Here is a 22,554-nt window from a genome sequence, read left to right on the forward strand (position 1 = left end):
AGAAACCTGCTTTTGCTGAGCATGCTTTACAAAATGGACATTGGGTAAACTTTGACGAAACATCTGCCAAGTTCACACTAATGGCTCTTGGGTTTGTGTAATTAAAGAAGCAACTGAAATAAAAATCATTGATAACAACCTAAACAGAGACAGTCGATTGCAGCTCTGCATGACATGGGACCTGGCAATCGTGTGGCTGAAGCAAATACTTCAAATGCCGAGTCAATGTATGCCATTACATGATGGTGCAGTGAGCACCGGTGACATCACGGCCAGCAGCTAGCATATATAAAGGCATACCAGCTGTCCACTGGCAGTCATGCCAGATAACAATGGTCAAGAAGTGCTCGAGTGAAAGCTCATGTACTTGACGTAGCTAAAAATCCGAGAATTTTTATTCAACGTTATCACTGTGAGACTCTCCATTCCTACGTCATGTAATCTTTGTTCACAGCTGTAGGTTCTTGTTATGAGGAGGTAATGAACTCTCTTAATGTTGACATGACACTGTCCATTCCGTGTACCAAGAACAAAAAGTTTCAGCCATGTACGACATTACAAGGGGGCCACAAAGACCTTCATAATTTAGTGAAAAACAAGCAGGTTATGTGGACACTGAAAATTCCTGGTGTTCCGCAGAAGGCAGTGTGTCTTCTACGTTCAAGTTTTGTCTCCAGGTAGCTGTTTACACACTATTGTCAACTGTCGACAGATCAACAGCACAATGTTTTAGAAGTAATCTTTGAAGTTCTGAGGATGCTTCCTTCGGTAAAACTTTCAACACTGTATGGTTGCAAAATTATTTTACCTTTAAGTGATTTGATTTCACATTTTAATATAATTGATTTCTTTGTTTAATAACATAAATTAATTTGATATGTGATGTCAGTAAATATAATGCAACCTATGGGTATATTTTCACTTCCAATTTAACACTGAAAAACAATGAAATAAGACAAAAGCAAGGAACATGTAGTACTCCAAAAGTTAGAAGTCAAAAATTAATACCAGAATTGGCAAAAAGAGTCAAAACTGGCAGAAAATAACACCAGAACTAGGGGAAAATAAGCAAAGAATAACTTCAAAATTGGCCACAACACAATTTTTACCTCTTCCTATACATTTGATCATACTTTTGACAATACGCATAGGTATGGTACAGTCAAAATGCATTTTGGGAGTCAAGAAATACTGCATCTGCATGAGCCCCTTGATCAATGCTTGCAGGATGTGATGTTAGAAGAATGTGAGATGGATTTTGCATAAAAGATGTTTTCGAAATCCAAACTGACTGGAATGGAGGTGGTCATTCTGTTACGAGATGCCTAATCACATTTGAATCCCGAATATGTTCTACAATTCTACAACAGATGGAAGTTCAGGACACTGGACAGATGATTGTGGATCTCTTCTTTTACCCTTCTTGTGCAATCTGTGCTTCCTTCCACCTACTGGAAAATCTGTTTTGTTCAAGACGTCTATGTTATATTATAGTTAAACAATGGGCTAAATCAACACTGAATTCTGTATAGAATCTGACAGGGATTGCATCGAGCCCTGAAGCTTTGTTAAAGTTTAGAAACTTCAGGTGTTTCTAAATGTCAGTGACACTAACCTATTGCACTCAGCTTTGCAGTTGTGTAAGAATTTGATCTAGCAATACTACTGGATTTTCTTTGGTGAAGGAACATTTGAAAACAGGGTTCAGCATTTCTGCTTTTGCTTTGCTGCCCACAATTTCAGTTCCTGTGTCATCCAGTGTGTGGACACTAACTTTGGTGCCACTAATAGACTTAGCTTATGACCAGAAATTCTTTGGGTTTTGTGTGAGATCTATTGATAGTATTTTGCTATGGAGGTCATTGTCTTAGAAGTTTTTTCACAGTGTCCATATATCTCGGAGGTTCCTCATCTTATCATTAACTGTTCTATCAGGTGCATGTCTATCCAGAGCGAGGGTCGGCCATTCTTTTAAGCTTGAGCTACAGTTCTTACAAATGGTCCTATCCCAAAGTAAATGTTTAAATGAGAATGGATTCTACCTCAGTTGGGTGATAACTTACATAATCATCATCATTCTGACCATACATTTTTCTGTTTCATCTATTGAACTATAAAAACATTTTAAAAAATCGCAACACAAAGGAATCACAGAACTGGCTGTGAGCAGGCACTGACTGAAATCATTGAGGAAAGTTGAAAATTTGCACCGGATCGGGATTCGAACCCAGGTCTCCAGCTTACTAGGCAGATGTTCTGACAACTAAGACGTACAGAAACCGTAGTCATTGGAAATGCTCGGACAACCCTAGCATGTCTCCTATCAGACCCAAATTATCACCTTATCCAAACGCTACCAATGCAGTGCGCCTTGCCCATTTTCCTCATTACTCATGGCATTTCAGCGAGACCCATAAGAGTTCGAGCCTGGTGTGCATCTGCACTGAAGAGATCACGGGCCATCTCGTCTTGTACAGGGTGTTTCAGAAGTGGTGGTCAATATTCAGGGATATAACAGGAATGATCATTTGAAACTAAAAAGTCAAGTAAACATGGGGTCTAAAACACATACCTTAAGAGCTATGAGCAATTCTTGATCTTAAATACTGTGAAACAAATCTCTTCTACTGCAAGCTCTGTGCTTTCCATATTTTGGGAAGTGGTAGTATAGACCAAAACAATAACAAATGTCCAGTAAGATTGTGCTTGAAAATGCATACCCTAAAAAGTTATGAACACTTGTACATTAGAAGAGATGTGTTTCAAAACAGCGAAGATGAACAAGTGCTCATAGCTCATAAGTTATGCGTTTTAGGGCACATGTTTACTGGACTTTTTTTTTCTTGTTTTAGTCCATACTACTGCTCCTAAAATATGGAAAGCAAAGAGCTTGCAATGGAAGAGATTTGTTTCACAGTGTCGAAGATCAAGAATTGCTCATAGCTCGTAAGGTATGCGTTTTAGACCCCAGGTTTACTTGACTTTTTCGAAACACCATGTATATATTACTTTTTTTCCCCAACTTTCAATCAATGACCACTCACCGACAATGTCTGTAACTCCTTTGTGTCTTGATTCATAATGGCCGCTGGTTCAAAAAAAAAAAAAAAAAAATATATATATATATATATATATATATATATATATATATATATATAACAGAGGGAAAGATTCCACGTGGAAAAAATATATCTAAAAAGAAAGATGATGAGACTTACCAAACAAAAGCGCTGGCAGGTCGATAGACACCCAAACAAACACAAATATACACACAAAATTCAAGCTTTCGCAACAAACTGTTGCCTCATCAGGAAAGGAGAGGGAAAGACGAAAGGATGTGGGTTTTAAGGGAGAGGGTAAGGAGTCATTCCAATCCCCGGGAGCGGAAAGACTTACCTTAGGGGGAAAAAAGGACAGGTATACACTCGCACACACACACATATCCATCCACACATACAGACACAAGCAGACATATTAATATGTCATATATATAATATGTCTGCTTGTGTCTGTATGTGTGGATGGATATGTGTTTGTGTGCGAGTGTATACCTGTCCTTTTTTCCCCCTAAGGTAAGTCTTTCCGCACCCGGGATTGGAATGACTCCTTACCCTCTCCCTTAAAACCCACATCCTTTCGTCTTTCCCTCTCCTTTCCTGATGAGGCAACAGTTTGTTGCAAAAGCTTGAATTTCGTGTGTATATTTGTGTTTGTTTGTGTGTCTATCGACCTGCCAGCGCTTTTGTTTGGTAAGTCTCATCATCTTTCTTTTATATATATATATATATATATATATATATATATATATATATATATATATATATATATATATGTCTGCTTGTGTCTGTATGTGTGGATGGATATGGGTGTGTGTGCGAGTGTATACCTGTCCTTTTTTCCCCCTAAGGTAAGTCTTTCCGCTCCCGGGATTGGAATGACTCCTTATCCTCTCCCTTAAAACCCACATCCTTTCGTCTTTCCCTCTCCTTCCCCTCTTTCCTGATGAGGCAACAGTTTGTTGCGAAAGCTTGAATTTTGTGTGTATATTTGTGTTTGTTTGTGTGTCTATCGACCTGCCAGCGCTTTTGTTTGGTAAGTCTCATCATCTTTCTTTTTAGATATATTTTTCCACGTGGAATGTTTCCCTCTGTTATATATATATATATATATATATATATATATATATATATATATATATATATATAAACTTCAATTCCTATTTCAAGTTTATACTCTCTTTTTTGTACTCTTCCTTCCTTTAATATTTACCTTGATCCCATTTGGCACTTTTTCTTTTGCTGCATTTGTACCTGCAACATCTTTTATTATCTACATAATTACCCTTGATAAATAATTGCCACTTTCATCTATGCCTGTATAAAGTTAACTTTCTAATATGCTGAAACTGTTACTTAATTTATTCTGGTATACTTCCCTGTATGTAAATAAAATCTCAATCTGTGCTTCCAATTCCCTGCCACATGAGTGTGCAATTTCTTTATTGTCTTCTTTTGTAGTTCAATTTGGTCATACAAAAGTCATTTTCTGTATGTTTCCTTCTGGATGAATGTGTTAAGAATAAACACGTTGTTCTTGGTAAATTCTTCAAATCTCGTGCATCTATCACCTCTCGTACCATACCCAATGTTTCCCCCACATAAATTGTTATATTATTTTTGTCCTACTTTTGCTTTAAAATACTCCATTGACATGTTTGCTGTAGGATTTGTTTTCATTCATCAGCTCTGCATCTCTTTGTAGAGATCTTCTGCTTTGTCATCGCAATGCAAGAACATTGGTACATAGACTTGAATGATTTTCCTGAAATATTTTTGTTTATTTTTAGAGCAAGTCTTGCTATCCTGTTTGGTATTCCCTTTGAATCTGTAATAATACTGATTTTAATTTTTTTTCCTTCACAATACACCTCAATTTTCTCTCTGGTCTCTTCTTATGTAGTAAATCACATGATCTTGATATATTTGCCCCCCCCCCCCCCCCACACACACTCTGCACATGCATTTCATATAGTTCCCTTCCACTCCCTAATAAGCTATCTTCAGATCCTAAAGTTCTGCCATTTGTTGCCTCTACAAAAATAGCAGCAGAAGTAAACTGATTGCCAAGGTCTCTGTTCTTTCCTCTTTATCCTGAAATCGAACATCTAGATGTGGGCACAGAACTATCTGAGAATGCCTTGTGACCTCAAGCTGTCATCTAGGTTCCCTTAGTCTACTGCTTCTAATGTTCTTTCCACAAGGTAAGAATGCTGACATCCCAGGAAGTTTTGGGAGGTAGTATTATCCCTGAAAAACACACCCATGGTACAATAATCTTCTGGGGCCCAAAGAGTTTGGAGAAAAACCTAAGCAGTGCTAAATCTCAGGAGCTCTATGCCCACAGCAATTTAATCTTAGGCCCACGGGCTCCTGATTCTCACTGCCTGTAATCAACCAGCCTATGTACTTCAGTGATGTGCACGTAAGAGGGCAGACGTGTGATGGTTTCTGTTCAGAGACAGGAAGAGAATACTTTGCAGTGTCACTAGTGTGTTCTCTGTGCTTGTCCCTTACTACACATTCCACCCACTGCTTTGTCCAGTAACTGGCAGTACTGGGGTTAGTGCACACTCCTTTGTGTGGCTCCTGCTTATAAGATGAAGGAGAAAAGCAAGTTACAATCTGTTTCAGAAATACGCATTCAATTTGAAAACCATCATCATCAATTTTGGAACAAGATTCTTTGAGCAGTGCCAGAATTTCTCCACCAATCAAACTGTCCTCCATTTTATAACTACATAAGTACACTGAAACAACTAATATGTAGGAACTGATCATGCCTGTTATGAACAACCATCTAGTGGCTCTCTGAAGCATTGAAAAAGTGAACAACTGACTTCAAGCCATCACTGCTGGGAAAGAATTCATCATGAAGTAACAATCATGAAAGCCGCACTCTGATATTTTTCTAGCACTGACTGTTAGGGAAATCACAATACACCCATAATTTCTATGGGCAGCAACTGGAATGTGTTAATACATCAGGAGTGCACTATTCACAGGAAGTGGTACTAGGACAACAAAGTATGTGTAGCATGCACATTTAGATTTCTTATGGTACAGAGAAAACCCACACCACAGGCCCAGTAAGATACTTCATAACTTCAGGCAGGGCAAAATACTATCACCATTAATCAAAGACAGTAGAATTTAAAAAGGCAGATCATTAAAAGGAAATGTAATATAGTAGAGATTACCCGCAGGAGTGTCTATGGAAAGGTCCCAGAACTAGTCTCCTAAAAAACAGTAATGAAAGCCACATAGTGCCACAGACAGAAAGATGGCTGAAACCATTTGTTGATAGGAATGAAATTCTAAATTCAGACTGAAGGGGACGATAGGCTGAATACCAGTGGTGGAGGCGTGTTTATAGCCATAAAAAATGTGAAAATATCTAGTGAGGTTAGTACAGATTCTGAATGCAAAATAATTTGGGCAAAGGTAAGTTAACGGTGGATCAAACAGGGTCACCGAATGCTTTTATGCCCTTGCCTCAGGAGCAATAGTGGCGGAACATTTGTGGGGAAACTTGCAGAATATTTCGTGTGAATCAGGGAACCACGTGCAACTGTTCTAAAAGACTTATCTGAAACTTACCTTCAGCAACTTAACAAAGAAACAACTCACAAGGCAGCATATTAGATCTCCTGGTCATGAAAATGACCATAGGATAGAAAAGCAACTGAAATTACTCAAAACCAGAAGAGATTGTAGTACGTGATAGGGTGCCAATACGATTGTACACAGAATATGGAAAAGAACTTGCTTCTTTTGTAGCTACAGTGTACTGCAGGTCGCTGGAGGAGCGAAACTTTCCTAATGATTGCAAAAAAGTGTAGGTCATTACCATTTTCAAGAAGATTGTCAAACAGATGCATAAAACTGAAGGCCAATATATCTGATGTCGGTCTGTTGCAAAATTTTGGAACATTTTTGATCTTGGTGTTGATGATATTTCTGGAGAGTGAAAATCTTCTCGTTGGAATCAAAACAGGTTCTGAAAACGACTGCATGAAGCCCAGATTGCTCTGTTTCTACACAAGACCAAGAAAGAAGTAGATCAGCACCTAGGTTGATGCCATGTTTCTCGACTTCCAGAAGGCTTTCAATACAGTTACGCACTATCGCCTAATGAGTAAAATACCAGACCATCTGTGTTACTGGATTAAAGAGTTTCTAAAATAGGACACAGCATGTCACGCTCAATAGGGAAATCTTGAGAGGTAAAAGTTACTCCAGGCATACCACAAGGGAGTGTAATTGGACCACAACTTTTCATGAAATATACAAATGATCAAGAAGATAATACTTGAAGTTCAATAAGTTTTCACAGATGATGCTGTTGTACACAGAAAAGTCACAGAAAACCGCAGCAAAATGCAGGAAGACCAACAGATGATTGATGCTTGTTGTAGGGATTGACAATTAACCCTCAACATTGAGAAATGTAACATACTATATCATATTGAAATGTTCATAAATTTGCCATATATTTTATCTTTGTCAGAGATTTAGATACTGTACACAGACACTTGATGCACTCAACCTGAATTGTTGTAGTCTTCGGATATGACTCACTGGTTGCTAAGAACTCTTATAAAACTCATCAAAGCCATATTAAATTCCCATTTCTGTTCTTGCTTTCTCCCTTGGCTAATGGACATTGAAGGCATATATTAAGTCAGAGATAAAATAAAAATTGATCTTACACATTATATCACCACACTGTTTATTCATTACGTACCTTCACTCATTGAAATACATTCATCAGAGACAAAGCAATATTACATGCCAGTGAAGAGAAAGATTCAAAACTGATGTGTAGTGTGCTACAATGTGCATTGTTGTCTGCAAAGGCAATTACTAGAGACAATATACGCTCAGTTTAAATCGGTAATAGAAAGAACATGTAGTTTTCGTGATCTATTTCAGAGAATATTTTTCACAATAACTTACGAATAAATTATTTTACGTTCTGCCATGAACCATGCCATATAGGACAGGCAATTATATTAACTGTTACTTTTGACTGTGAATACATACGCACTTTACAGTATTGCACATAAACAGGCAGAAAGGCCCATTATTGTATGATTACACAATTGCAGAACAATCACCAGAAGCAATTACTTCCATAAAATATCTAGAAGTATGTGCACGGAGTGATTTGAAGTGGAAAGACCACGTAAAATCAATCACCAAAAAGACAGACGACAAACGGATTCATTAGAAGAATCCACAGGAAATGCGGTCCATTCACGAGGGAAGTAGCTTGCAAAAACCTTTGTTCAACCAATACTTGAATATTGCTTGTCAGTCTGGATCCACAGGAGATAGGACTGACAAAGGAAAGAAAGAAGATGCAATGAGGAGGAACAGCACGTTTTGTTACAGGTTCATTTACTTCTTACAAAAGCGTCAGAGATGCTCAGCCAATTCCAGCAGCAGACGTTGCAAGAGAAGGACTCTGGATCATCATGTGGTTTACAAGTCCCAACACTGTATGTTTCTAGAATAGCTGACCAATATATCACTTCTTCCTTCCTATATACACTATGTGATCAAAAGTATCCGGACACCTGGCTAAAAATGACTTACAAGTTCGTGGCACCCTCCATTGGTAATGATGAAATTCAATATGGTGTTGGTCCACCCTTTACCTTGACGACAGCATCCACTCTCGCAGGCATATGTTTAGTCAGGTGCTGGAAGGTTTCTTGGGGAATGGTAGCCCATTCTAAATGGAGTGCTGCATAGAGGAGAGGTATTGATGTCGGTCGATGAGGCCTGACACGAAGTCGGCGTTCCAAAACATTCCAAAGGTGTTCTATAGGATTCTGGTCAGGACTCTGTGCAGGCCAGTCCATTACAGGGATGTTATTGTCATGTAACCACTCTGTCACAAGCCATGCATTATAAACAGGTTCTTGATCATGTTGAAAGAGGCAATCGCCATCCCTGAATTGCTCTTCAACAGTGGGAACCAAGAAGGTGCTTAAAACATCAATGTAGGCCTGTGCTGTGATAGTGCCACGCAAAACAACAAGGGGCGCAAGCCTCCTCCATGAAAAACACAACCACATTATAACACCACCGCCTCTGAATTTTACGGTTGGCACTACACATGCTGGCAGATGATGTTCACCGGGCAGTCACCATACACACACCCTGCCATCGGATCGCCACACTGTATACCATGATTCGTCACTCCACACAACATTTTCCCACTGTTCAGTCGCCCAATGTTTACGCTCCTTACGCCAAGTGAGGCATCGTCTGGCATTTGCTGGCGTGATGTGTGGCTTATGAGCAGCCATTCGACCATGAAATCCAAGTCTTCCCACCTCCCGCCTAACTGTCATGGTATTTGCAGTGGATCCTGATGCAGTTTGGAATTCCTGTGTGATGGTCTGGATAGATGTCTGCCTATTACACATTATGACCCTCTTCAACTGTCGGCGGTCTCTGTCAGACAATAGACAAGGTTGGCCTGTACACTTTTGTGCTGTACGTGTCCCCTCATGTTTCCACTTTGCTATCACACTGGAAACAATGGACCTATGGATGTTTCGGAGTGTGGAAATCTCACGTACGGACGTATGACACAAGTGACACCCCATCCCCTGACCACGTTTGAAGTCCACAATTTCCGTGGAGCACCCCTTCTGCTCTCTCACGATATCTAATGACTACTGAGGTCACTGATGTGGAGTACCTGGTAGTAGGTGGCAGCACAATTCACCTAATATGAAAAACATATGCTTCTGGCGGTGACCGGATACTTTTGATCACACAGTGTATATCTCGTATATATTAGATATTTGAGGTCACACTGAGGCTTACCAGCAATAATTCATCACATGACCCATTTGCAGCTGAAACAGGGGAAGGGAGAAGTGGAAATGGACACAAAGCATCCTCCATCACTTGCAATAAAGTGGTTTGCAAATATAGATGTAAATATAATTATGATCTCTTATCTCAGCTCTCTGTACGTCACTTTTTACGCCAATTTAATCATTTCAGATTCTAATGTTGTGAAGTCTTTAGTGCACCTGGGAATGACCCAATCCCAAAGCCACTAATGCTGGGACACAAAAAGATGTATCAGGGAACATGTTATTGAGAATGGCCACCACGGGCTATGCATTATTGCTGTCAGTAGCATGTGTAGTAACAGTTTACAGTTCCCCTGAGCAAAAAGATTTCCATCTCACAAGAATTTAAAGCCCATTATTCCCCCTGAGAAAAGGCTAATTTGATTCTATACTAAAAGCTTTTTTTCAACTGCCTAAGAAGTTTTACATAGATACTACAACTAGTACAATATTTTCATAAGGCTATAAATTCACCAAAACTGATTAAGAAAATGCTATCTCAAGATCAACCCAGTGAAGGATGTCGCAATATTTGCCACTGGCCTTTGATTACACATATGCAATGTAAAAAATGTATTATGATGATATAATTAAACGTTTCCCAGAGACATTTAAGTCTCTTATTATTATCTACGATAATGATCAAAGCAGACAAAATGAATTAAAATTTGTGCTGCGGCCAGGACTCAAACCTGGGTCTTCTTGCTTGCTAGGCAGAAATGTTAACCATTACACCACCACATTTAATTATAAGATCATAAGGTCACCAATGGTACAAGCACGTGCCATTACGTCCAATGCTGGGGTGCTTGCCAATATCGGAGAGCCCTGACAGTAGTGACAATATGTAAGGGAAAAAATGAATTGAAGTTTGCGTTGGGGTGGGCACTCGATTAGGTAGTTCATGCAGCAATGTTGATCATCGTACTGCGGTGGTGTAATGGTTAGCATTTCTGCCTAGCAAGCAAGAAGACCCGGGTTTGAGTCCCAGCTGCAACACAAATTTTAATTCACTTCGTCTGCTTTGATTATTATGATAATGTTGGAGAACACCGCTATATTACCAATACATATCAGCAGCTTATTTGTGAAAATGTGCAAGATCAGATTTTTATTTTGGTACTGGTGAAAACAGTCTTCTGAATTAATTTTAATTACAATGTAGTAACATCGAGCACTTTTATATATAATGTCTTCATACACATTTCCCTTACCTGTTTTAAAATCGACGCTACAAACATGACTTTCAGCATGTACTGTAGAGTTTTCACATTTTGTACTCTTCTTTATGTAGCCTAAATTGCCACAATTCAAATTATTCTCTTTCTTAGATTTTACTATCTTTTCCCCAATGACTGCCACCTTTCTGTTTTTAGTCTTTAGTATTCATTATAACAATCTGAATTACCGTATTTACTCAAATCTAAGCCACACTCGAATCTAAGACACACCTGAAAAAATGAGACTCGAAATCAAGGAAAAAACAATTTCCCGAATCTAAGCCGCACCTGAAATTTGAGACTCGAAATTCAAGGGGAGAGAAAAGTTTTAGGCCGCACCTCCAAACCGAAACAAAGTTGGTCCATTGTAATATGAGAGACAATTTAGGTCGAATGAATGACGATACAGCTACAGTAATTTGGTTCGAGTCGTTAGCTTAGCAGTTAAGCTCTACCAGGTAGCCATTGCTATGCGTCAGGTGCTCCGTCCGTATTTATACGGGTACCCTTCCTTTTTTGCATACTTCGTCTGGTTTGAATTGATTGCTTATTTTTCTTTGATCTGATAAGTGATGTTCTCTTTGTTATAGGTGTTTACGTCACTCTAAGCTGAAAATGCATTACTGTACTGTGTCATGCATTGTTTGTCGCACTACTGTGTCATGCATTGTTTGTCGCATTCTGATAATGAGTGTTTACGACCTGTCGCCGCCCGCTGCATGGCTTGCTTTTGTGCACGCTACCGCCGCTTACAATTAAAAAAAGAGAGAGGAATCTTATCATTAGCGAAACACTGGCAAGAGACTGCTATTTGTTGTTACTTACACTGCTGCTTTCTTTGATACTGATCAACAAGAACCAAATAATAGACAGCGTATGATAGAAGATGTTCTGAACGAGAGTTTAGCGAAAAATTTTCTCCGTTTGAAAATCTTTGCGGACACCTCTTTAGTACATTACATTCTGCACTGAAATTAAAGACTCATCTTAGATTTAAAAAATCTAGTCAATTGCCGTGCTTCATTTCTGACTGTATCACTATTAGGCATAAGAAGAAAAAGAATATAAACATGACATGATATGTATATTCTTCCGCGTTTGCTGTTGTCTCACTCTAGTTTCACAGTTTATTAGGCAGACAGGATTTAAATGAGTTAGCAGCAAACACGAAAGAATACATGGCAAAATGTTATTATTCATATTATTCTTATGGTGAAGAGATTACTGCATGCGATTCACAATTCATAAAAGTTCCTATAAGGAACCATCTCTTCTCACAGGTAGGAAAAAATTCAGAACGTAGAGTTGGCCATATCGACAAACATCCTAAACAGTCTTGCCAGTCGGATTTTTGTAGTACATTGAAATGCTGCTACATTCGAAGATGGACAATACGGTATTTGTATTTACTTCATTGGATAATGTATGAAAATGCAGTGGTCGAAACTCGAGGGGGAGAAAAAAGCTAGTCTTCCACCTTTTTTTTTTTAAATTTATTTACTGATGCAGAGGGTTTGGTGCCAGTATTTATCTTTGTGCCTCCAAAGCATGCCTGTGTAGCGCTACATATATTCGACAGTAAAAGTTAGCTGTGGCGGCACCTACCAACATTTTTCAGAACTTCCGCTTACTTCGCACTCGATTCTAAGCCGCACACGATTTTTTGGATTACAAAAACCGGAAAAAAGTGCGGCTTAGATTCGAGTAAATACGGTACGACAGATCAGATTTGTACTGACCACAAAGAGGCAGCAGCAATTAGCTGCAGACTGCTTCATTTAAAACTAGTCAGAGTATCCAGAGGGAACAGTAGCCTCATGTGTGCCAGTTATATGTGTACAAAAAGGAGTGTACATACCCTTCTCTGATGAAGGCATTTGTCCGATACCTGAATACCCTCTCTACTTTGAAATAAACCTGAATACCCTCTAATTTGAAATAACGCAGATTGCCACCTAATGCCTCCCCTATGCAGTGAGCCTAGCCTAATTCACATCGTTATTCCATCCTTGATTATCCATTGTTTATAAGCATTATATATCTTATTCTCCTTGGTTGCCTTCTTTCCGTATCCATATCAACTTATGCTATAGCACTATATGTAATACTTGGACATGTTCCGCAGCCTCAAGCCACCAGCACGCCACACTTTGACTAGTCTGCCAACAGCAACTGCACAGGCCAGCCACCACAGGCTGCCTGCAGTGGGTCACACAACGTGTGCACACGGCTCAGCATCTGCTGCGCTGTCCTGTCTACTTGAGCACTCCTCCTTACAGGCGCAGTACAGCAGGCACTCGCCCTTATAATAAGTTCATATTTACTGTCAGCAGTTGCTTGTATAAGTACCTGGATTGGTTCTATGTTTGTGTCTATGTTCTCAACTGCTGTTCGCTTGTGGATGGAAGAAGAATAAAGTTTTTTTCATAGTGGCCATGCTAGTGTTTGTGTCTTACAATACGTTGCAAATGGCATTGAGTGTGGTTTTCACTTTCGTGTGCTCAGTTTACTTCTTTGCTCCTTCAGTTCTTCTGACCCTGGAGGTAGTGCTCCCATCTCTCCTTGAGCGGAACAGGCTCTTACAATTGCTACCACAAACTTCTCTGTCACATTGCTTATGCAGTCTTCCACACTGCTGATGTACCTGCTGCCTTTCCCCCTTATGATGACCTGGCCAAAGACGGGAGATATACGAAGAACTGTCTTTGGCAACACCTCCTCACTTTTAGTCTCACTGATTCCACCTCGTGATTGTTAAAAAACTACTGGTCAGCCTTCCCTCTACGTTGACTTTAAAGTTTCAGTTAATGCTAAGTCTACCACTGGTATCTACCCTTTACCCTGTCCATACGAGTTATTGGCTAAATTCACTGGGGGCCAGGTTTTGTATGAAGCCTATTTAGAGGCTCCATTAAATGAGGATTGTAAACGGCTCCTTGTAATTAATATGTCCTACGGCTTGTTCTGGGATGCGTCAACTATCTCTCTGTCACCCTTCTAGAAGGTGTGTCCACAGAAGAGCATTTACGTAACTTACGCGCCTTGTTCAGTCTTATATACTGCAGGGTTGAAATGCAACTTGGCCAAATCACACTTCTTGTGGATGTTGATATTTCTTGGGATGGTGTTCAGCCTTCACGCCATTATGTTGTTGCAGTCACAGCTCTGCCTTGCCCTACAAACGTAAAGGAACTCCAAGTTTTTATAGGTCAAATTGCTTGCTATTAAAAATTTATCCTGACTGCGGCTGCATTGACCAATCCCTTCCACGATTTGCTCCATAAGAACATTCCCTTTCAGTGGACACTGGCCTGCAAACGTGCGTTCACGCCATTGATAGCTAAATTACGTTCTGCTCTGTTTAGCTGCTTTCCATCCCGGCCGCCACCTGGTTTTGGCTATGGATGTTTCTCAGGACGCACTCAGGACTGTTCCGCACATCAATATGTTGATGGTTCAGAATGTCCGACAGCTTGTGCACCAAAATTGCTGAACTCCACTCAGCAGCACTATTCACAAGTTGAAAAGGAAGCATTTGCTATTGACTATGCTCTCAAAAGTTTCATGTGTTCTTGTACAGGCATCAGTCCCACCTCATTAGTGGCCACAAGCCATTAGTTTAACTGTTTGATCCTTCTGCTTCGTTGCCCACCAAAGCAGCACACTGCCTCCATTGTTGGGTTTTCTTTCTGCCTTGTTACAACTATGAAATACATTTTTGGACTACTGTGTAATATGCCAATGCCAATGTGCTGTCCCAGCTTCTCACTGGGTAGGACTCTACATTTGATTGGAATGAACTCCTTTGTTTTCATTTAGATGCTGAGGTGCAATGTGCAGTGGAAGGATACTCTCAGATCGCAGCTTAAGTCACTGCAAATCTGGTTTTGCATTAAGTTATTCATGTAATTCAGCAATGTTGGCCAGACAGGCCTCTGGGCAGGGTTTCTAATCTTTTGTCTAACTATTTTGCCCTCTGCAACGCATTTCAGTATCTGACTGTGGTGATCTCTTAGCTATGGACTGGCAGTTATTCAGGGTTGTGATCCCACACAGCCTCCAGTGGGATGTGCTTCAGCTGCTACATCAGGAAGATTGGGGAGGGCGAGTCCTGGTGTACCGAGTTACTGGCCTGTCGACTTGTGTTTTGGCCCAGCATTCATGGTGACATTGTGCATGCTGTCACGGCCTGTTCTTAGTATGCCACCCAACAGGCAGCACAGCAGGCTACACTTTTCCGTGGACCAGACTGCAGAGTCCATGGAAAAGCATCCATGCCGATTCTGTGGGAGCCTTCCTAAATTCTGCTTGGCTGCTGGTTGTCAACACTTTATAGAAATTTCCATGTGTTAGCCACTCCTTCGATGTCAGCCTTGGTTATGGTTCAGGACCCCTCGAAAAGTTTGCCTATTGAAGAATTGCCTTGCACGCTTGTGACAGATAATGGTACACAGTTTGTATTTCACGCCTTCCCCCCATGTACTCAAAGGCATTCGCCATGTGACTGCTTCTCCTTTTCACCCACAATCTAACGGTGAGGCAGACATTTCATACACATGTTCAAGATTCAAATGTAGAAGTACATTGTGGACTCCTTCACGGATGACACCTTGACATGCTTCTCGAGTTCCTACGCGTTTATGCCGATGACAGACTGGAGTCTGGCTGAGATACTCCACAGTCGCCAACCTCGGACTCTCCTGCATCTGCTCAGGCCACTCCACTGATGTCCATAGGCAGGGTCCTCTTGGTTTGTTCCTGGCTCTGCTGTCTGTGCTCAAGTGTTTGGCCACCAACTGAAGTGGATTCCATCCATGGTCCACAGCAGCCACAGCTGCTGTCTCTGTACGGTACACACCAGTGAAGGACTGGTGGCACGCCACCATGACCAGCTGCACCCTCACACAACAGGGAGAGTCATGGGTCCGTAGCTGTCGCCTCCTCCCACAGCACCTGTCCCAGCTTCTATGGACATCCCTGCTGCAAGGGAAGACACATTAAGCGTAAAGGGCCCTGGTGTAGTCAGCACCAGTTGCAGTGCATCACTGCAACTGGTGATTCTGTTGCTGGCTACCCCAGTGCCTTCGGGCCCTTCAACATCTGTGTACCCAGTGCCCCCCCCCCCCCCCCCCCCACACACACACCATCGGTGTGTTGACCATCGGTGTAACTCCACCATGTCGAGGAATCTAATGTCGAGGTGCTACCAGTGCCTTTTTCACTTGTCCTCTCTTATGGTAATTTGCAGGGGAATACTGCATCAGCAGAGCACCCTTCCCATGAGGGGAAAGGGAGTCTATAACCCCGCATACAATGCTTGGATATGCACCGCGGCATCAGGCTGCCCACGTGCTACACTTTGAACATTGCACCAAAGCCTTTTGCTCAGTTTGGCCACAAGAGGTCGCCTGCAGTGGGCCACACAACTTGTGCACACAGCATGGCATGTGACTTGCAGTCTAATGGAACCTTTCCCTTTATAAGCACAGTGCAGCAGGCACTCGCCCTTATATTGCATTCATACTTATTGTCAGCAACTGCTTGTATCAGAACCTGGATTGTTTCTATGTTTGTGCCTATGTTCTCAACAGTTGTTCACCAGTAAATCAAGAGGAATAAACTTTGGTCCATTGCGGCCATGCTGTTGTTATTGTCTTACAGCACAACACAACTTTCAATTTTTCTATTAACACATTACAAAAATGTTCCACTCTACTAACTCTGTTCATACAAATGATTTTCAGAAGTATTAATACTGAGCAATACGATTCAGCTCATCATACAGAACAAGAAAAACATAAAAAAATGTTAGCCATGGTCAAAATTAACTCTAGTGTACGTTCATTTTTAAAAGAGGGGTGTAATTTTTCAATAAATGGGATTTTTGAGCAGGCTGTATAAAATACCGGGTGATCAAAAACTCAGTATAAATTTGAAAACTGAATAAATCACGTAATAATGTAGATAGAGAGGTACAAACTGACACACATGCTTGGAATGACATGGGGTTTTATTAGAACCAAAAAAATACAAACGTTCAAAAAATGTCCGACAGATGGTGTTTCATCTGATCAGAACAGCAATAATTAGCATAACAAAGTAAGAGAAAGCAAAGATGACATTCTTTACAGGAAATGCTCAATATGTCCACCATTATTCCTCAACAATAGCTGTAGTCGAGGAATAATGTTGTGAACAGCACTGTAAAGCATGTCCGGAGTTATGGTGAGGCATTGGCGTCGGATGTTGTCTTTCAGCATCCCTAGAGGTGTCAGTCGATCACGATACACTTGCGACTTCAGGTAACCCCAAAGCCAATAATTGCACAGACTGAGGTCTGTCTGGGGACCTGGGAGGCCAAGCATGACGAAAGTGGCGGCTGAGCACACAATCATCACCAAACGACGCGTGCAAGAGATCTTTCACGCATCTAGCAATATGAGTTTTTTTTTTTTTTTTGTTCTAATAAAACATTATACCGTGGTTTATTAAGTTTTAAAATTTATGCTGAATTTTTGATCAACCGGTATATTATACTGCAGTGTGCGAAGGTGTCACGTAACACAAACATTATTCCAAAATACACTCCTGGAAATGGAAAAAAGAACACATTGACACCGGTGTGTCAGACCCACCATACTTGCTCCGGACACTGCGAGAGGGCTGTACAAGCAATGATCACACGCACGGCACAGCGGACACACCAGGAACCGCGGTGTTGGCCGTCGAATGGCGCTAGCTGCGCAGCATTTGTGCACCGCCGCCGTCAGTGTCAGCCAGTTTGCCGTGGCATACAGAGCTCCATCGCAGTCTTTAACACTGGTAGCATGCCGCGACAGCGTGGACGTGAACCGTATGTGCAGTTGACGGACTTTGAGCGAGGGCGTATAGTGGGCATGCGGGAGGCCGGGTGGACGTACCGCCGAATTGCTCAACACGTGGGGCGTGAGGTCTCCACAGTACATCGATGTTGTCGCCAGTGGTCGGCGGAAGGTGCACGTGCCCGTCGACCTGGGACCGGACCGCAGCGACGCACGGATGCACGCCAAGACCGTAGGATCCTACGCAGTGCCGTAGGGGACCGCACCGCCACTTCCCAGCAAATTAGGGACATTGTTGCTCCTGGGGTATCGGCGAGGACCATTCGCAACCGTCTCCATGAAGCTGGGCTACGGTCCCGCACACCGTTAGGCCGTCTTCCGCTCACGCCCCAACATCGTGCAGCCCGCCTCCAGTGGTGTCGCGACAGGCGTGAATGGAGGGACGAATGGAGACGTGTCGTCTTCAGCGATGAGAGTCGCTTCTGCCTTGGTGCCAATGATGGTCGTATGCGTGTTTGGCGCCGTGCAGGTGAGCGCCACAATCAGGACTGCATACGGCCGAGGCACACAGGGCCAACACCCGGCATCATGGTGTGGGGAGCGATCTCCTACACTGGCCGTACACCACTGGTGATCGTCGAGGGGACACTGAATAGTGCACGGTACATCCAAACCGTCATCGAACCCATCGTTCTACCATTCCTAGACCGGCAAGGGAACTTGCTGTTCCAACAGGACAATGCACGTCCGCATGTATCCTGTGCCACCCAACGTGCTCTAGAAGGTGTAAGTCAACTACCCTGGCCAGCAAGATCTCCGGATCTGTCCCCCATTGAGCATGTTTGGGACTGGATGAAGCGTCATCTCACGCGGTCTGCACGTCCGGCACGAACGCTGGTCCAACTGAGGCGCCAGGTGGAAATGGCATGGCAAGCCGTTCCACAGGACTACATCCAGCATCTCTACGATCGTCTCCATGGGAGAATAGCAGCCTGCATTGCTGCGAAAGGTGGATATACACTGTACTAGTGCCGACATTGTGCATGCTCTGTTGCCTGTGTCTATGTGCCTGTGGTTCTGTCAGTGTGATCATGTGATGTATCTGACCCCAGGAATGTGTCAATCAAGTTTCCCCTTCCTGGGACAATGAATTCACGGTGTCCTTATTTCAATTTCCAGGAGTGTATCTACTGAATGATACAGTGGTAATACTATGACTAATTACAGGTCATGATTGCCTTCCTATAACTCAAATGTGTAATCACAAAGAAGTCACTTTTATGAAGTGGTAATGTCTGCTAATGTGTAAAAAATTACAAAGTACAAAACTTTTTGAGTATTGTGTTGACAATCTCAAAAAAAAAAAATAAAAAATAAAAAAAAAATAAAATAAAATAAAATTGCTGCATAAAAATGTTACAAGCATTAAAAAAAATAAAGTTTTGGTCTAGTTTAGTTTACAGAATTATTTGTTAATCTTTAGCAAATTATGGAATAAAGCAAAAGTATAACCTTTGCTATGGGAACCTTATTTGTTTATGTTAAAAGCACTCCAGATTTAAATTTTCTGTAATGAGATAAAAGCTTACCTATAGTACTTCAGTTTCAAATCTTGTGTGCCTTCATCATCAAAGAATTTTGTGTTAATTTTCTTTGATATAATCTGTGTTCTTATATAATCCTTTTTGGCAAGGCATAAACGCATCTGCTCCAGAATAAGTTCTACCTACAGGTAAAAACCGTAAGAAACTAATTAATTGCTTTAAAAGTGCTTATTTTTAGAAGCAATATAAATTCAACTCAGATCATGATGACCCTTACAACAAAAGTTTACACCACATCTTCTAACTTTTTTTTATAATGCAACAAGATATCAGAAGCACTGGAGACTTTAAGAAACATGATTTTTGTCCTAGACAAATGGAAGAGAAAACCCTGATACCACCCCCCTCTGGAAGTGAGTAGGCAATGCCTGCACAGATATTCTACAAATGTCCAACAATGCAAGGTCGGAGTATCCCACAGAAAAGGAGACTTCTTCCATCCAAATGGCCAACAGGCTTTCAGAGGACTTAGTAGTGAGAGGATGGTGGACACACTCATGCTCCTAGAACTAGAAACCATTCCTAAAGGTGGATGCTTCTACTGAGGTCAATGGCACACCAGATACATGATATGGACGGTAAAAATCTGAGTAAGTTGTGTCACTCAATGAAAGAGTGCTAGGAATGATGACACTGAGCACCCCAGCATAAGCAGATTGTCCAAGTTCACATGCCAATATCCAGTACAGACGAAAAGGAAATAGATTAAATATATGAACAAAAACGTGTAAATCTACATACATAAAATGGAAATGGACAAGAACAAACTATAAAGGTAGGAAACTTGAATAGCATAGTAGGGAAAGATAAAGAATTTAGTTGGTAAATGCAAGAAAAGAAACAAAATCGGTGAAAACTAACAGCCTTCTATGAGCAATTTGACCTCCGGATTTCTAATTCTTGGTATATGAACCATCACTGAAGAATGTATATATGGAAACCTCACAGTTATAACACGATACCAGATATATTTTGTTATAATCAACCACATATTCAAAAATAGTATCAAAACAGGAAAAATGTTCTTGAGAACAGATGTGGGCTCAGAGCAAAATTTAATGATGCAGGCACATACAACAAAGCTGAAGTACATTAAAAGAAGCAACCGCTACTCTCAAACTCCAGAAAAACTGGAAAATTCAGCATAAATGTGTCAGAAGAAAATTCTAGAAGAAGAGACCAGAGAAGTAAAGGAGGAAAAGAATAGGAAAGAATGGACAGCATGAAGTAAGTTGTATAAAATCAATAAAAAGAGAAAAGTATAGAGGCTGAAAAAGAAAGTAATAAGATTAACTGATCAGACCAGGAAGGAATGAATGAGGACTTTGTGCAAGGACACCGAAGAAGTGGAAAATTAATGGAAATGTATACAGTAGTTGAGTACCTAACAAACAAACCTTCAAGAAAAGTCAGCAAAGAGAACTTACTCAACAAAAAATGCAAGGCTGAAGCTTGTGTACAAGAGAACAAGTGAGTACTGAAGGTATATGTTGAAGAATTATATGCAACGAAAGCATATCATACACCACCACTGAGCAGGAATTGCAATGTAAGGAAACAAATAGTTGCTGACATAACACGATGGGAATGGCAAAAGCCATTCAGAAACTGAAGTAGAGGAAAACAATTAACTGTGGTGAAGTACCAAAAAAATGAAATGATCGTATGGCACTGTTAGCCGGGAGGCCCCATCTGTGGAAGTTCGGTCGCCAAGTGCAAGTCTTATTTCAGTCGACGCCACATTGGGTGACTTGTGTGCCAGTGATAAGGATGAAATGATAATGACAACACAACACCCACCCAGTCCACGAATGGAGAAAATCTCCAAGCCAGCCAGGAATTGAACCCACGTCTGCTGCATGGGAGGCAAGCATGTTACCATTCAGCTAAGCAGGCGGACAGTGAAGTACCAGTTGAAACTCTAAAGGCCTTGGGAAATGGAGCAGTATTTAAGTAGACTGACAAATTTTATCGAAACGATATGTGACAAGGGCAATTGACTTCAAGATTTAGTTGAAGCCATTCACATACTTTTACCCTAGAAAAACAATGCCAAAGAATAAAGATTATAGGACAATTAATTACATGTGAACAATTGAAAAGGCAGTGTATATGCTTGTACTCAGAAGTTTTCATATAAAAATTAAGGAAATCATGGTGGACAATCCATTCAGATTCAAGAAAGGAACATCAGATGCTATGAAGGGCACATGATGCTGAAGTAATCAGGAACATATTCATATTCATCTGTTTGACAGGCTGAGAAAAAGCTTTGGACAGATTTGACTGGACCAATCTCCTGAAGAGTTTGAAAGACATTCATGTATAATGAAAGGGCAGAAGGCTAATAAAGGAACTGAACACAAGACATGAAATGGTAGTAAGTACTGACGATGAGGAAACAAATGAGATGGGCCCTGGAAGAGGTGTTAAGAAAAGGGTATTGGCCATCAACACTTTTCAACATTCATGGTAAGAAACAAACGGCCAACGCAGTACAAGAAGCGACAGAAATGACAGAAGAGGAATAATACCAGAAGAGTAGGGAGTGAGGATAAAAATAAGAACAACCAAAGATATGAGAATCAATAAACATGAAGTTTCCATCAAAACATCATTGGAAGGAAAGACCTTGGATCACGCAAAATCTTTTAGGTACTTAGAAGTCAGGTGACAGAAAATGCATGCTGTTTGAGGAAAATAAAAAGCAGACTATCTATGGCTAAAATAGTACATAACTGAGGGTAAAGGAGATCACTTACCAAATAGCAACTAAGTGTTCAGTCATTGACAGGCACACAACTTGCTAGCTTTCAGAATAAAAAATTCTTTGTGGTGCTAAGGACAGTGTGTGCATGCCCCCCCCTCCCCCCCACACACACTTGTCCCTATGTTGTATTGGATGTATACACAAGCCAGTATAATGTAGGGGTTAGGGGCAGAAGTAGGAGCGAGCGAGCGAGCGAGCGAGT

General features: G+C 41.1%; 1 protein-coding gene across 1 annotated transcript in view; it reads right to left on the reverse strand.

The window, feature by feature from the left end:
- LOC126194763 (26S proteasome non-ATPase regulatory subunit 12) overlaps positions 1 to 22,554 on the reverse strand; it is a 94,423-nt gene that overhangs the window by 54,168 nt on the left and 17,701 nt on the right. The window contains exon 5 of the mRNA XM_049933047.1: positions 19,568 to 19,704. Coding sequence (XP_049789004.1) covers positions 19,568 to 19,704 — 137 coding nt within the window. The remainder of the gene's footprint in view (positions 1 to 19,567; positions 19,705 to 22,554) is intronic.

This window comes from Schistocerca nitens, chromosome 7 (assembly GCF_023898315.1).
Source record: "Schistocerca nitens isolate TAMUIC-IGC-003100 chromosome 7, iqSchNite1.1, whole genome shotgun sequence".
NCBI lineage: Eukaryota > Metazoa > Arthropoda > Insecta > Orthoptera > Acrididae > Schistocerca > Schistocerca nitens.